At 53.3% G+C, this 14,407-nt stretch overlaps 1 protein-coding gene across 3 annotated transcripts in view; it reads left to right on the top strand.

Moving 5' to 3' along the window:
* Positions 1-14,407, top strand: part of PPCDC (phosphopantothenoylcysteine decarboxylase) — a 34,885-nt gene that overhangs the window by 17,936 nt on the left and 2,542 nt on the right. The window contains exons 5-6 of one of the 3 annotated variants that reach the window (XR_005703092.2): positions 3,063-3,138; positions 7,697-7,928. Coding sequence is in view for 1 of the 3 variants with exons in the window: in XM_040077817.2 (XP_039933751.1) it covers positions 7,697-7,815 (119 nt within the window). In the remaining 2 variants the exon portion in view is untranslated. Of the gene's footprint in view, positions 1-3,062; positions 3,139-7,696; positions 8,026-14,407 lie in introns of those variants that run through there. The other 2 variants (XR_005703091.2, XM_040077817.2) reach the window with 2 other exon arrangements.

Genomic DNA, 14,407 nt, shown 5'->3' with positions numbered 1-14,407 from the left:
GATGCACCTGGGGCAGCAGCTTTGCACCACCCCAGGGCTCCGGATTTGGCACCTGCCCCGCCGGGCACGGGGATGCTGCCCACCCCGGGGCCCCAAAGCACATGAGGTGGCAGGAAGTGGGTTTGTCCCCAACCACAGCCCAGCCAGGCAGCAGGGGAGGCCAGGGGTTGCCACGGGGTGACACATCGGTGGCAGCAAGTGACAGTGGGGGGTGTTGGAAGTTTTTTTCCTTTCCTTGCTCTGGCAGGGTTCAAAATGACACCATGAGACACAATTCTTTCTCCTGTAAGGTTGCAGTGACGGTGGAAAAGGGAGATGATCCAAAGGGATATTGATGGTTCCAACCTCTGCCCTCATGTTTTGCTTTCCATGTGCTTAATTTTTTGTCTGGCCAGCCCTCCTGACTTGGGAGACGCTGGGAAGCAGCTGCATGACCCTGACTGGTGATAAGGCCGGTGCCAAAAGACCCAGCACGGCTCAGCACAGACTCCTTGGCACCAGCAACACCGATAGCTTGACTTCGGTGGGGCAGCCTCACAATTAAAACTTGCAGGTGCAGGGTTCTTTCCCTGGCCACCTGCCTCAGTGGGCGCTTGAAAAACTCTTTCCAGGAGTAATTGAGCTTAATTACAGCTTGAATTCCCTGGAGCTGGGATGCTGAGAGAGGCACGGGGGACTGAAATAATCCGATGGGGCAGTTCCCTGCTAGGTCTCACCCTCTGTGGGGTTTTATTCATGGGATCTCTTGTTGTCCTTTAGATGGAGATGGGTTTTTTTTTCTCTGGGAATGCTGGCTTTGGTGTTGTACCTCACTTTTCTGACTCTCTGGGGAAAACAGGATAAAGGGGATGGAATGACCAAAAAGCCTTTGTGCTGTCCAGGGACATGAGGAATTAAGGTCACTTTCGTCATCACAGTAAAGATAAAATGAATATACTCCTGAGCACAGGCTCCTGGGATCCTAAAGGGAAATGGACTCTGTGTGGAAACTCCTGAAATCAGGCTCCAGCTAGTGCGATCACAAAGACCCCTCAGTCTGAAATCAGGAAGTGCCTGGTGTGCTCCCAATCCCCTGTGCCATGGCATTCAACCCCTGGCAAGTCATCATTGGCCATTGCCACCTGTGGGGGGAGAGCACCCCAGGGTCCCACGGGAGTATCCGGAAAATCCCCCCACATCCTTCTTCCAGCGCTGGGCAAGCGTGCCAGGAGAGGCAGTGCCAAAGCAAGCTGGGGGAGGGCCAGCACAGCGATAAAAGCTTTATAAAAGGGATTTATTCCTCCACGGCTCCTTGGATAGCTGGAAGAGCCTTTCCCCAGGACAGCTGTACCCCAAGAGCAGCCTGAGCCCCTGGGCCTGGCTCTGCTCTGTCTCGCTTGATTTCCACAGGGTGCTTGGGTGGTTTATGGTTTTGGAGAAATGATTCATGAGCTGCAGCGTGATAAGGATGAGGGAGGAAAGAAAAGCCACGTCAACCTGAAGGAATGTGGCTGGTAGAGAGCCCAGCCTGTGGCTGGCAAAAGCCTGGGAGAGAGGATCAGTCAAAAAAGGGACAAGATGAGAACATGTGCCTGAAAAAATAGCTGAAAGCCTCCCATCCCTGCTGCAGGGGCTCTTGTCCCTCAAACACACTGCAGCTCTGAGGCCATGAGATGGCTCCAAATAAACTCCACAGACACGAGTCAGCCAAACTTCCTAACTGGGGATAACTGACAGCCCGAGCTGTTGTGTTTGCACAGGGCTAACTGTGCTCCCGAGGCTCCAGCTTCCCTCCAGACCACTGCTCTGCTTCCCTGAGGATCAGGAACTGGATTAGGGTCTGGGAGCCAAGCCAGAGCCATGCCAGCCATCCCAAAGCAAGCTCCTGTGTGAATGGCAGGTGAGGGAAGCACTGTCCCTTCATCCCCCTGCTCTCCTGGGCAAACGGCTTGGGAATCCGATGCCGTGCCGAGATTTCCTTCACCGGTGGGAATGAGGGTGGCAGGGAAAGCCCCGACCTGGTTCCTGCTGCCCCCTGTGCAAACACATCATGTTTGCCATCCTGGCAAGCACAGCCCCTTTATAAAGGCAGCAGAATTTGGCTGTGATGAGAGAACACGGCCATTATCAGAAAGAATTCCAGCTCTGGGATGTGCCAAGGCACAGACGGACTTCTGCCCCTTGTTCCCATCCAGAATATCCTTCCTGAGGGTGGAGAGCTCCTGCTCTTGCAGCATCCCCAGGGAGTCTGCATCCTGCATGCCCTCGGGGTGAGTCTGCTCTGAGATGCTCTGGGTGGATGTTATTTACAGCAGCATATTTCGTCGATAGGAAATCGCTCTTGGTGCCGGGAAAAAGCTGCCGAGGTGCCGGCAGGGTGTGGGCAGGGTGCAGCTGGAGCACCCAAATGCCTGCAGCACGTGAACCCTGCCAGGTGCCTCAGCAGAAAGTCAATATTGACCCTCTGTCAGCGCTTGCACGCACCGGCACTCCCGCTGCCAAAGCAGAGCAAAGCCCAGTGCATCCCTCCAGCTCCGCCCCTGTGCCGGCTCTTTAATGACCATCGTTAAACTGTTCGCTCTGCTGGGGCTTTGCTGGAGGTCAAATACCTGGGAAGAGCCATGGAGAAAGAGAGCTCCGGCTGCTCTGCTTGTTACTCCTCACTCACCCTTCTCTGCCTCTCCTGAGCCAGCACCCATCCTCTTCCAGAGCACCCATCCAGGCTGGATCACTGCAGGGAAGGGACATCCCCTCACATCCCCGTCACATCCCCAGCTCCTCCGAGGGCACTGTTGTGCCAGAGCCGGGACACGGGAGCTGGCAGCAGCCCAGGGAAATAAAAGCTGAAGTGTTTTGAAGGCTTGGCCTCAGAAGGGGGAAGGTGATGGGGGACAGGAGAGGAACCAAAACCCAGCAGCGGAGGAACAGGCGGAGGGCGAAGGGGAAGTGAAAGCAGCTGTGATTACTGAAAGCTCAGATGTGAAAGAGTGGGAGCACTATCTTTGGGACTCTCACTTCCTTGTCTGTGCAGGTTTTCTTGGCTTCAGGCTATTTTTAACCCCGTTCCTGTCTTTGCTCTTAAGGTTGGTGTCACTGGAGGTGGGTGCCACATGTGCCATCAGAGGTCGGAGTCTGGGGACTGCCAAGCATCCCTGCATGGTGAGGTTTGGGGGAATCACGCAGCACTCCTGGTCCGTTGAGTTTTGGGGACTGTTCCCTGCCAGATATATCCAAACTGCATCACCCCTCTCCATCCCCTTTCCACCCTATGGGCTGTATCTGCATGTTTGGCCTCCAAATAAGGAGGTTTTTTAGTCTTTTAAGCAGGCTCAGAAAAATATGGTCCCTGTCCCCAAATATTTTCTGCAGGAGGGTGGGGCAGGGTGGGGTGTTTGGGTTCATCAAGCACCTCAGTAAAAGCCTTTTTAATACGAAACATCATCACCAACAGTTGAGAGAGCTCCTAATCTGGTGTCAAGCAAGAGTTTTCTTTCTCCAAAAAATAATTAGTGATGCTTCCTCTAAATGGTCCTTATCCCTGCAGCCTCCACACTTGGTTTTGAGTAACAAAATTCTGAGGTTGCATGGATTTAAGCAATTTAATAGCACTAATTAAAACAGTGCACCCCCGCCCCATCCCTGGAAAGAGTCAGCGTAACTCGGCGGTGACCTCGGCTGGGCTGTGTGACTACTGTCCTCTGCGGGACCCCAAACCTGGGCTTAAAGTTAAGCCTGGGATTAGAGGCTGTGCTGAAGCCAGCGGGGTGAGTCCCTCGCTGTCCTGAATCAGCAGTGACTGCACAGGGAAGCTCCGGAGCAGGCAGGGCGTCCTGGCAGCTCATGGGGTGTTGGATGCTCAAAGGAGGGAGCTGTAGGGGACAGAAACCCCTGTAAAATGAACACCACTCCCACACACACCCATTGGGTTTAACACACTTAAGCCTCTGTGCCTTGTCCTGCTGTGGAAGAAGCATCCTCATTCTCCCCCAAAATTCTCCCAGGGATGTCTGCCTTCCTTTTAAAGCCTGGTTTTTCTCTTCCCTCTCTTCTTTTAATGCTGTTGGGTCAATTTGTCCCTGTTGTGTCTATACTGGCCTTAAATTCCATAATTAACAGGTCAGTGCAGTCAGTCCTGTTCCAGGGATGGGGAGGGAGGCAGGTCCTACTCTCTGTCGATGAGGGGATGCACAAGGAAACGTCTGGGGGCTTTCCCTGTGTATTAAACCAACACAAGAAAGAAAGGATAATATAATGAGGTGGGGGGAAAGGCAGAAGAAAAGTCACTTCCTGAAACCCATCCCCTTTAATCCCGCGGGAGCTCGGCAGGGAGATCACAGGCGAAGCTGGGTCAGATGCGCTGTAACATTTCCAGGCACAGAGTGTTTCAATAGCAAGGTTATGTACCTGGGAGATTTATTTCATCTCTTAATTGGTTGTTTGTTTACATGACTCGGGAGCTCTTTGCTCGTGTTTGCTTTGCTGGCTCACTCAGCTGCTGAAAATCCTGGCCGGCCGCGTCCCGACCTGGCCAGTGCCGGGCACGGGGCTGTCCTTTGGCTCCGTCTCCTCCCCATGACCCCTTCCCATCCCCCGGAGCCAGCGGTGCTCCAGTGGCACCCAGGTGTGCCGGTGGGATGCTCCAGCTGGGGTTCCACCGTGCCTCATTCCTTGTGGAAACCGGATTTGACCGCTCTGGGACAGGATTTGAGGCTCTCCCGAGCATTCTGCCAGGCCCAGCAGAGGATGAGATGCAAAACGCCACGGGTTTGGGTTTGGTTTTCCCACCGGTCTTGGTTCTCTGATGGCCTCAGCCTGCACGAAATTTTGGAGGAAAATCAGCTTTCTCCTACCATGGCTCTGGAGAGAAGTTTTAGAAACACCTGGAGAAGTGCAACAGCTTCTCTCTCACCCTCCTCTCTTGGCTGCATTTACATTTTATGCTAATTTTCCCTTGGTTTTATCTCGGTTTATGCTAATTTTCCCCTTTTCAGGCGGCACGAGGTGCCCTGGGGCTCTTTGGCCCAGCGGTGTCCTGATGGCAGATGATCCCCTGCACCTCCTGCTTGGATGGGAGAACTTCTTTCCCTCCCCCTCCCTGGAGCCAGTGGATGCTTATCTCAGCCTGGCATCCATCCTTGGAGGGGAGAAGGGAAGCTGTGCTGCTGGCTGGGGTCGATAAGGAGCACCCACCCAGATGGATCAGTGGGATGACCTTGGGAAGAGCACCCTCGGGGGCGATAGGGAAGCCGAAGATAAAGTGGGGGATCATGCCCAAGATGAGCTGGCACTGGCCTTGAAATGAGGAAGGCATTTCCAGAGCAGACTGGTTGGTCCCAAACACCTCCCAGCTTCTGCAGCTCTCCTGGAACTGATGTCAGCAGTGGCCATGTGTGTTTGGGAGGAGCTGATGGGCATCAGTGCAGGAATGTGAGGATCTGGGGCTTTTTTTTCCATGGGGTTTTGTGTTGCAAATGTGTTAACATCTGGGGTTTTTTTTTTCCAAATCAGTCTCTTTCTCAATCTTTGCTGGATGCAGACGAATACACATTGCTAAGAGATAAATCAGAGCCTCTGCTTCTCCTCTTCCTCCTCACTCACCTCTTCTTCTCTCCTTCCTCCCTTTGAAGTCTGCATCAACACTGATAATTAAAACCACGTTAGGGAGATGTTTATTGATTCATCCTCTGGAATTTCTTTTTCCTCACGGACTTTTGAACTGCTGTCATGGAGAAGGACTTCCCCATGTGCTGCCCACACGTTTTTGTGGGGCTGTGAGGGGGATTTTAAGGAAGGCACCATCTTACAACCATCCCAGGATAGTGTCTCCAAGCTTTGAGGCTGTGAGGGCATCCTGTGCTGCCTCCCCAGTCCATCCCCAATCCCCTGGAGTCAAATCCAGCAGGACACAGCAAACCAGCCCCAGGCCATCCACTGAGCCCCATGAGATGTTTGGAGCAGCAAGGAGGTCAGGAAGCCAGGAAGCCTCCAAGCTGGTGCTGGCCTGGCTGGTGGGATGGGAGGACCAAAAGCCATTGGGAATTTTTCCCTCTTGCTGCAGGGTGTTGGGGGAAAAAAATGTGTCACGATGTGGTGATGGGATTACCCCAGCCATTCTCCAAAAACTCATCATTGCTTGGGGCTGAAAAGTCCTGCTGGGGCTAGAAGGCCCAAGCTGAACTTGTGAGCTGGGAATCACCTCCTGGAGAGCTGATGGGACTCTGCACTGAGCATTGTTCTGCTGCTGGTGCTGAGCTTTGATGGGAAAGTGCTGGGCTTTAGGACTGTGGAGAACAGCGAAGGTTCATCATGAGCCAGGATTTTCCTGGGCTGGGATTTCCTAGGATTTATGTATGCCACTGGCCAGCTGACGAAAAGTCTGGAAAAACCCAGGACCTGCCATGTCTTGCAGAGCCACTGGCTTGGCGTAGGCAAAGCCCAGGCCACTAATTGCTTGCCTGAGGACAAAAAACTTGTGGATTTGTGTTTTCTTAGTGTCTGAGCCAAAGAGGTCCCCATCCGAGTGGCACCAAGAGTGCCCCAGGGAGATCTGGCGTCCTTCTGGAGAGCATGCAAAGCAGGAAAAGCTTTGAAAGCCAAGAGAACGAGGAAGAGATCCCTGGGTGTTACTGAGCATCTCCTCCAGGTCTGGCTGATGCAATGTGTGCCCTTCCAAAGGCTGGGAAGCCCTGGGAAGTCCCCAGGACCTCTGGTGGCATCGAGGCTGGCTGCTGACTGGGGCTGGGGAGTCCCCAGCCCAGGGGCAGATGCTGAACTGGGGCCAAACTGTGCTTCCCTGTGGGAAGGGCTGAACCAGCTGCTGTGGATCAGATGGCGTCAGATATCCCTGAGGCAGGGTCAGCCAGGAGAAAACCTCCTTCTAACAGGTTTCCATGAGCTGCAAGATGATGAGGACGTGGGTTTGGGATGGGGAAGAGCAAGGCAGGGGGTCATTTCAGCCCTAAGTCTTGAGCAGCCGTTCTTCTCCCTCTCCCTTTCCTGCTCCCACTCCCTCTCCTTCTCCCTGGTGTGGTAAAGCCATCCCTGAACTGGCAGCGTGGTTTATCCCAGCACCACCTCATTCCCTGCCCTCTTTCCTGATGGTTTCCACAATAAAAGCCCTGCTGAGGTGTCACCGAGACACGCAAAGCAATCACAGGTAGACGAGAAATTTCGCAGGGCAGAGACTTCTCCGATCCAGCTCAAGCTGAGACAGGCTGGAGAGAGACCTCCTTGTTTATTTCTTACTTCTTATACATTTGTGGGTCTGGCTAAAGATTGGCTCTGGGGTTAAACACCCCTCAGCCTCAGTGGCTAGACCAACTGCCAGTTACAATTGTTTTCAGGTTAAAAATACGCAAACAAAGGACAGAGAATGAAAAACAAAGGATTTGTTTATGTTACATATGTGGGAAAAAGGTAGAAACTGCTCATAATATTGTACAGTAACTAAAGATCTGACTGCATTTTATGAAAATTCAAAAGGCTATAAAAAACTCAGAAAAACCAGGGTAACACTGAGGGAACGGGGGTCAGGCCCAGCGTCGGTGTCCCAGTAACAGAGGGATGGAAAAGGACACCTTGTACATCCAAGCAGTCAGCTGGAGGATGCCCTGTCCCACACTGGGCTGGAGAAGGTCCTGCAGCCCCATCCAGGCATGCTGCAGCAGGCACAGCCGAGAGCCTCACTCATTTATTGTTGTTTTCTTTTCCTTTCTAGGCACTGGAAATTGCTGCATGGGAAGAGAGGTGTCTGAAGGTGATGAATGGTTTTGCTGTGTTTGCCAAGCAGATGGGCATCAAAATACCTGGGCTTGCCCTTCCTGGCTGGAAGAGTGAAATTCCCTAAAACAGCTCACAAATGCAGGCCAAATCGGGAGTTTCAGGAGAAAAAGAGGAAGGTTGGAGGTGCCATTGCAGAGGAAGGGAGAGGCCTGGCTCAGCAGTCTGAGGTACGTGGTGTCCATGTGCTGCTTCTGTCCCAGCCAAGGGGATTTTCCAATGACCTGGATGTGAGCAGGGCACGCTCCATCCTTCCCTCCACTCCTGGCTCGGGGGAACTGGGTAGATGAGCATCCCTGAGCCTGGAGGTGGGGAACCATGCTGGAATGGAGGCTCCCAGGGATGCAGCACCCCAACCTCAGCTTCTTGGTTTGCGGTTGAAATCGGGGTTTTCCCATAACAGGAAGATTGTGGTGTTTCCTCTGCTTCCTTGGAGGAGCAGCACGTGGGCTGTGAATCATGCCTCGGGTAGCAGAAAGGAGATCTTCAGGGCTTGCTCCCTGCTCCTCTAAACATCCATCCCTCCATCCCATCCTGAGCCATTGCACCAAACCCAGGTGCTCCCTGTCATCCCAAGCTCTCTGCCACTGCTGCTTTCCTCCTTGAGGGTGGGATCACAGGGATTTGGGGCTGTGGATGTTGGTGCACATCATTTAACCTGGTTTATCTGCTCTGTTTGGGATATGTTTATACTTTCTCATGGTGCTTCTGAGGAGCAGAACCCAGGCAGCTGTTGGGCTGTGGAAAAACAAACAAACAAAAAAAAACCACCTTTTTTTTTTTTTTTTTTTTTTTAAAAAAAAAAAAAAAAAATTTACCTGGTTCTTCAAGACATTCCAGCCCCAGCAGCATCCCGTGGTGAGAAGTTCTCTAGATGAATGCTCAGCCTTAGCTCACCTCTGCCAGGGCAGGGACCTGGCACTGGAGCATCACCAGTAATTTTCCACCCATCTCCACGCTGTGGAAATACACCCAGGCATGGAAAAAGCCTAGAAGGGAATAAAGAAGACACTTGGCCAGTAGCACTTGGCCGGCTCCCAGCTCAAGGAACGGCTTCAGGTTCATCCCCAGCTCTCCAGTGCTTGGCAGGCTCGGCTGCCTCAGCTCCTACAAACGGGACAGGCCAGCAGCATCCCTGCCAAAAGCCAGGGTGCCCCCACTCCAACAGCTCCTGCCGCCCACGGCTTTGCTGCAAGACAAAAAAGGGGGAAAGTGGCCTTTTTGTGGGGTTTGGTTGGGATTTTTCCTTCTCACTGCAGAGAAAAGGAGAAGGAAATACTTGGCACGGAGGGCGGAGCGAGGGGGAGTTTGGGGGACAGCGGGGATGTGGCAGTGGGAGGCCAGCGGTCGCTTTATGAGGCTCTAATTACTCCAGCTAAAACCCACATTAGCCCGATGAGTGAAAGGAGGTTTTTACGAGGGCAATGAGATGTCCCAGCCTGCTGGGGCAGTGATTGCCAACCCGTGGCCTCGGGCTCTCCGAGGAGCCGCTGGTGCTCCTGCTGCAATTCGACTCCAGCTCGGCGAGAGGGTCCGGCTCGTTTCCCAACCTCGCGGTGCTAATCCCGTGGTGCAGCAATAACGTCCGGAGCCACCACCACCTCCCACTGCCGGCGGCTGCGGAGCACAAGACGTTCCCAGACAAGGCTCCTCACACCCTGCGCAGCCCCGGCAAACAAGGGCGGCTTCCCAAACCCCGCGAGCATCCTTCCCCCGGCAGCTTCCCATGGAAAACACCCTGGAAGAGTGGCTGTCCTCAGCCCACTGCCTCGAAAACTCAGGTTGCTGGGAAAACGGTGGTGAAACAGGCTGGGAAGGGGGCACCAAGGGCAGATGTGACCGAGGTCTGTGATACCCTGATGAGTCCAGAGAAGATAAGTGATGAGAGGGTGATGACTCACTGCCTCTTGTGCAAAACCCAGGACCACCCAATGCATCCAGTATGTCCGAAGGAGATGTTTCTCCATAGGATTTCTCCTGACGTAGGAGGATGAGGGCAGCTTCAGAGGAAGCCATCCATGACAGCAAGACCATGGCCAGCTCACTCTGCTGGGTGTAGAAGCTCACTGAGGTGTGATGTTTTCCTGGGATCCTCTTCTTCAGGCAATGGTTGTGGAGGAGGAAAACACAGCGAGGTGTTGCTCCCACATCCAAGGCACAGGGCAGCGGTCAGTTCCTTGGCCAACCTTTAACCAAGCTCCAGGGTCAGGACTGGCAGGCCTGAGCAGGGGCAGGAGAGGGTTATTTGGTGGAGGTGGACACAAAGGAAACAAGATATCCGCATTCCCAAAGTGCCTGAAGGGAGCTGGAGACACCAGGATTTAACCCCATGGAAAGAATGAGTCAGTCACAGGGGTGACCACAAGGATCTGTTATCAGAAGGATGTGTTATTGGTGGGAAACCTGTCTCATGAGGGCATCAAAGCAGCTCCTTGTGTGCCAAAAGGAAGAGGGAAAGGGAGGAAAAGAGGACAGAGATCCTCTGTGCCAGGCAAGGAGAGTTCTGTGGCCCCCAGCCCCTCTGGGATGGTGCAGGAGGGGGTTCAAAGCCCCTTGTCCTTCCATTTGAGAGCTTCTTCAGCCCATCCTGGCAGCCCAAGGGGAAGCTGGGAGGGGAAGATCGATCTCTCTGACAGCACCATGGAGCCAGAGCTGGGCCCAGTGTGTGTTACTCACCTTGAAACTATGTGAGTAAACAGAGAAGGCTCCTCTTCCTGGTCCCACCTCAGCAGATGGGCTGCAGACTGGAGTGGATGAGCTGAATCCACCCTGGCAGATCATGGGGATGTTCTGCTCTCTCCTCTGCTGAGTCCTCAGACCAAGGCACCCAGGAGAAGAGGATGGTGAAGTCCCAGTTGCCCTCCTGGGCCTTCCCTTCCGATATGGAGCTTCTTGGAGATGTCCCACCAGGAGGAAAACACCCCTTTCCCACCACTGCTGGTGTTTTTATAACCTGTATCACCATTTTTTGTTGCTGGGCAGCAGCAACACTCATGGCTCACTCTGACATGGGTGAAGTGGAGCCAGCTGGGAAGAGCTCAGTTGAGAGATTCGGCACCAGCTGTGAGGAAGAAGAGATGACCCCACAGGAAAGGAACCTCCCTGCTGGCACAGCAAAAGCCTCTGAGCTCCACGGATTTAGTGGCCACCACTGCAGCCACGAGTCCCTGATCTGCCTTCCACCTTGGTCCTTGGCGTTCCCACAGAGGCTTGGCTCTTCTCTGGGGAAAACCTTCATCCATCTTGGTGTCCTCTTCCACCAGTGCCTAGAGGAAGAGGAGAGACCACCCTGGACCATCCTAGAGGGAAGAGAGCAGCCTGCACAGCAGGACTGGAGCCAGCCCAGAGCCTTGCAGAAGACTGAAGCCTTTCCAGGATTGACAGTGGTTTCTGCAGGCAGGAGGGAATAAAATGGTCAAATTCCTCACTATTCCATGCCTGTCCTCCCACACAGAGTAAAGGAATGTGGGAGATACCGCAGCAATGCCATGCAAACACCCTGGAGAGGTGAACCTACTCCTGACCCCAGCTAGGAGAGAACAAAAACTGTTTTTAAGACTTTTGGAGTATCTTGATGCATCCGTGGGAAGCTCGTGGGCACTGCATGGGTGGGAGGCAGCTGATGGGTCAATAGCCCGAAGGAACAGTGTACACATGGACATCAGAGATAACTGATGGAGACAGAGTTCAGGGATGTTACAGAGCCTTTTAGCCATTCCCACACTGGGAATCGTAGAAATAAATTAATTGACCATTCCAGAGTTCTAGGCAAAAGCAGTAGCATCTGTGCTGGCACAGACACAGGGATTCTCTTTGGGAGTGAGGCGACGGATGGGAGGAGAAGGGCAAGGAGGTCCATGTGTTGCTGAGGTTCAAACTGGGTGACCTCAACCAGAGCAGAAAAAAAGGGTGGGGGAAGAAAAAGACGTAAGAATCGGCAGCATCCTCCGGCTGATCCCTTGCAAGGCTTACTCAGAGTTACATCATGGTGCTTATTAGGATACAGATCCCTGAGAGCCATGGCTCCAGAGCTTCTGGAAGGATCCCTGGGGATGTGGGGCCCCCTGGCCAGCAGCCAGGGCAGTAGGGATGGCACCTCAATCCCACAGCTTCCCAAACACGGGCACTGCTGGTGTCCCCAGAGAGGGACTCGGCTGTGTTTCGGAGCCCAGGGAGGTGAGAGGTGTTTGGGCACGGGGCTGGCTCCTGTCTGTGCTCATCCCGGTGTTCCTGTGGCTGCCACTGCACAGCTGCTGCTGGCCAGAGCAGAGGGCAGCTTGCTAGCTTCCCTGGCTCAGCTGTCACCACACGCAAGGCTTTGCCAAGATCACAGGTCTCTTCCTCTCCACACAGCACTGAGCAAGATGGTTTCCCTGCCCCGGCTGCTCTCTTCCTCTGAACCACCCTGGAGGTGCCCAGGGAACAAACATGGGTAGGGGGCTGCTTCCCAATGGAAGGGCAGGATGAGGGAGTGGGGCTCACAGGGGAATCCCAGCCCAGGAATCTCTGCTCCTGGGTGTGAGATTCCTGCTAAAGGCCTTTTCTCATGCCCCAGGATGCTCCTGATGCTGGTGAAAAACTGCCATGGGACTGGCCTGGATGTTCCATGGGTATCCATCCTTGGCTTTGGGGCTGTTTCCTTCCTGCAGGCAGGGAGCAGGTCGGCCACCCCAGCGCCTGCATCCTGTCTGCTGAGAGAGCAGGGAGCGTGTCAGGAGCGTCCCCAGCACTTCCCACCGAGGGAGCATCCAAACGTGCTGAGCTTAGCAAGTCCGACCGTGGAATTCAGCGCTGGAGCCGTGGACTCCAGGCCCACGTCCTGATGTACAAGTGCCTTTCCTCAGCTTTGGATGGGTTCCATCAGCCTGCAGGCTGCTCCGAGGGGCTTCTCCCTCCCTGCATCCTTCCCCAGGGTTTTGCAGGACTTCACCTCCCATACTGGGAAACAAAAGCAAAAAGAAACACCACGGCTTTTTTATTATGAAGTGCAGGAACAGAGTGTGAATGCCCGGGCAGTAATTCAAGCGGGAACATGGAGCTGGAAAGCTTTCAGCTCCCAAACTCGACCCAAGCCTCAGCACTTGGCTTTGTGCTGCTCATTCATCCACAGGGTTATTTTTGGATTCCTCCTCCTGGGAGAACAGGATTAGTTTTGTTTTCAGCGTTCCTTGGAGAGCAGCTTGCTGAGGGAATGACTTATAAGAGAAACCCTCTTGGCTGGTGGGGTCCGCTCGATTCCATGATTCTGGGTGGGAAGGTGATGATGTTTCATGTCCCTTGGGGATTTATTCCCACTCTGCTCTTGCTGGGGCTTGGATATCTCATTACCTACAGATAATTATCTACAGATAATGAGGTACCTGCATCTCTGGGTTGCTGTCTTTATTGCTTTATTGCTTTCCTGGGGCAGCAAGCAGGTTAGGTTGGGATTTTTTTTTATTTACCAATAACTGTAGGCCCTGGCGAGATCCAAATCAAAGTTTTGAAGGAGATAAAGCTGGAAAATGTTAGATGAGCAACCAGACTTGCCCATGCCATATTTTCTTAGAATCATAGAATGGTTTGGGGTTGTAAACGACTTTAAAAATCACCCAGTTCCAGACGTAATTTTCTCCTAGTTCAACCTAAGAGGGGACCTTACCCTGGACAGAAGGAGATCCAGAACAAAGAGGAGTGGGAGAAGCTGTAAAGACCCACCCCAAAAAACTCTCAGAGTGTGGGATCTGACTTCTGGGACAGGGAGAGATGTGGGAGTGGGTATTTCAGAGGATGTTTGGCTCTCCTCCTCTCACTGCCAGCACTCACTTGGAGGCTTGGAAGGAGTTGGCAGCTTCCAAGGCTTCAAACTCCTTCTTGGCTCCAGAAGAAATGAGTGGGATGAGGAAACCTGGATCCCTCTCTTCACAATAAGTGTATTTTAAATTTAACCACAATGGCAGCTGTTGGGAGCCCTCTGTATAACCCTCCCTAATCCTTCCTCCCCACTTCTCCATCCCTTCATCCCTGTTTTCCTCTGCCCCTCTCCTCCAGCCAGGCTGTGTGTGGGAAATTGGGACTGTCTGTACAGCTCTCTTATTCCAATTAGCTCGTTAATTAGAGCCTCATCAGGGGTGCTGCTGCTGCCAAGGATGTCTCCAAGGCGAGAGCTGCTAACGAGGCTGGGAAGACCCTGATAGGAGCCCTGGGGATGGTGGGGTGGGATAAAGACCCTTCTTGTCCTCTTGGACAGAACAATGGGTGCTGGTATCCCAAATTCCTTGCAGTGGGATGGAATTTGGGGATTTTTTGGAGAGACCGAGGGGCCTTCATCCCATATGTGCGACATGTTTCAGGTGTAGAGGAGGACCCCATCCATCTCCCACTCCCTTCCAAATGACTCCCAAGCAAAAAAAAAAATCTCTGTTTTGGCTCTGTTGGATAATTTGGGGGATTGCCAGATGATTTGAGGCATGGAGAGGGGCTGTCTGGTCCTTAGGAGCAAACCCAAGGTCATTTTGAGGGGCTGCTGTGTTTGAAACCAGGGAAGCTGTGGGGTTTGTGGCAGTAGGTGACCTTTAAATCCCACCTCTCCATGTCACCAGGGGATCAGTTGAGTAGCTGAGTGTCTTGGCTTTGAAAGACAGTTGTCTGCCAAGGAAAGCCAGAGCCT

Source organism: Hirundo rustica, chromosome 13, assembly GCF_015227805.2.
Source record: "Hirundo rustica isolate bHirRus1 chromosome 13, bHirRus1.pri.v3, whole genome shotgun sequence".
Lineage (NCBI taxonomy): Eukaryota > Metazoa > Chordata > Aves > Passeriformes > Hirundinidae > Hirundo > Hirundo rustica.
Note: the sequence above shows the minus strand (reverse complement) of the source record. Positions and strands in the feature narration are given on the sequence as shown.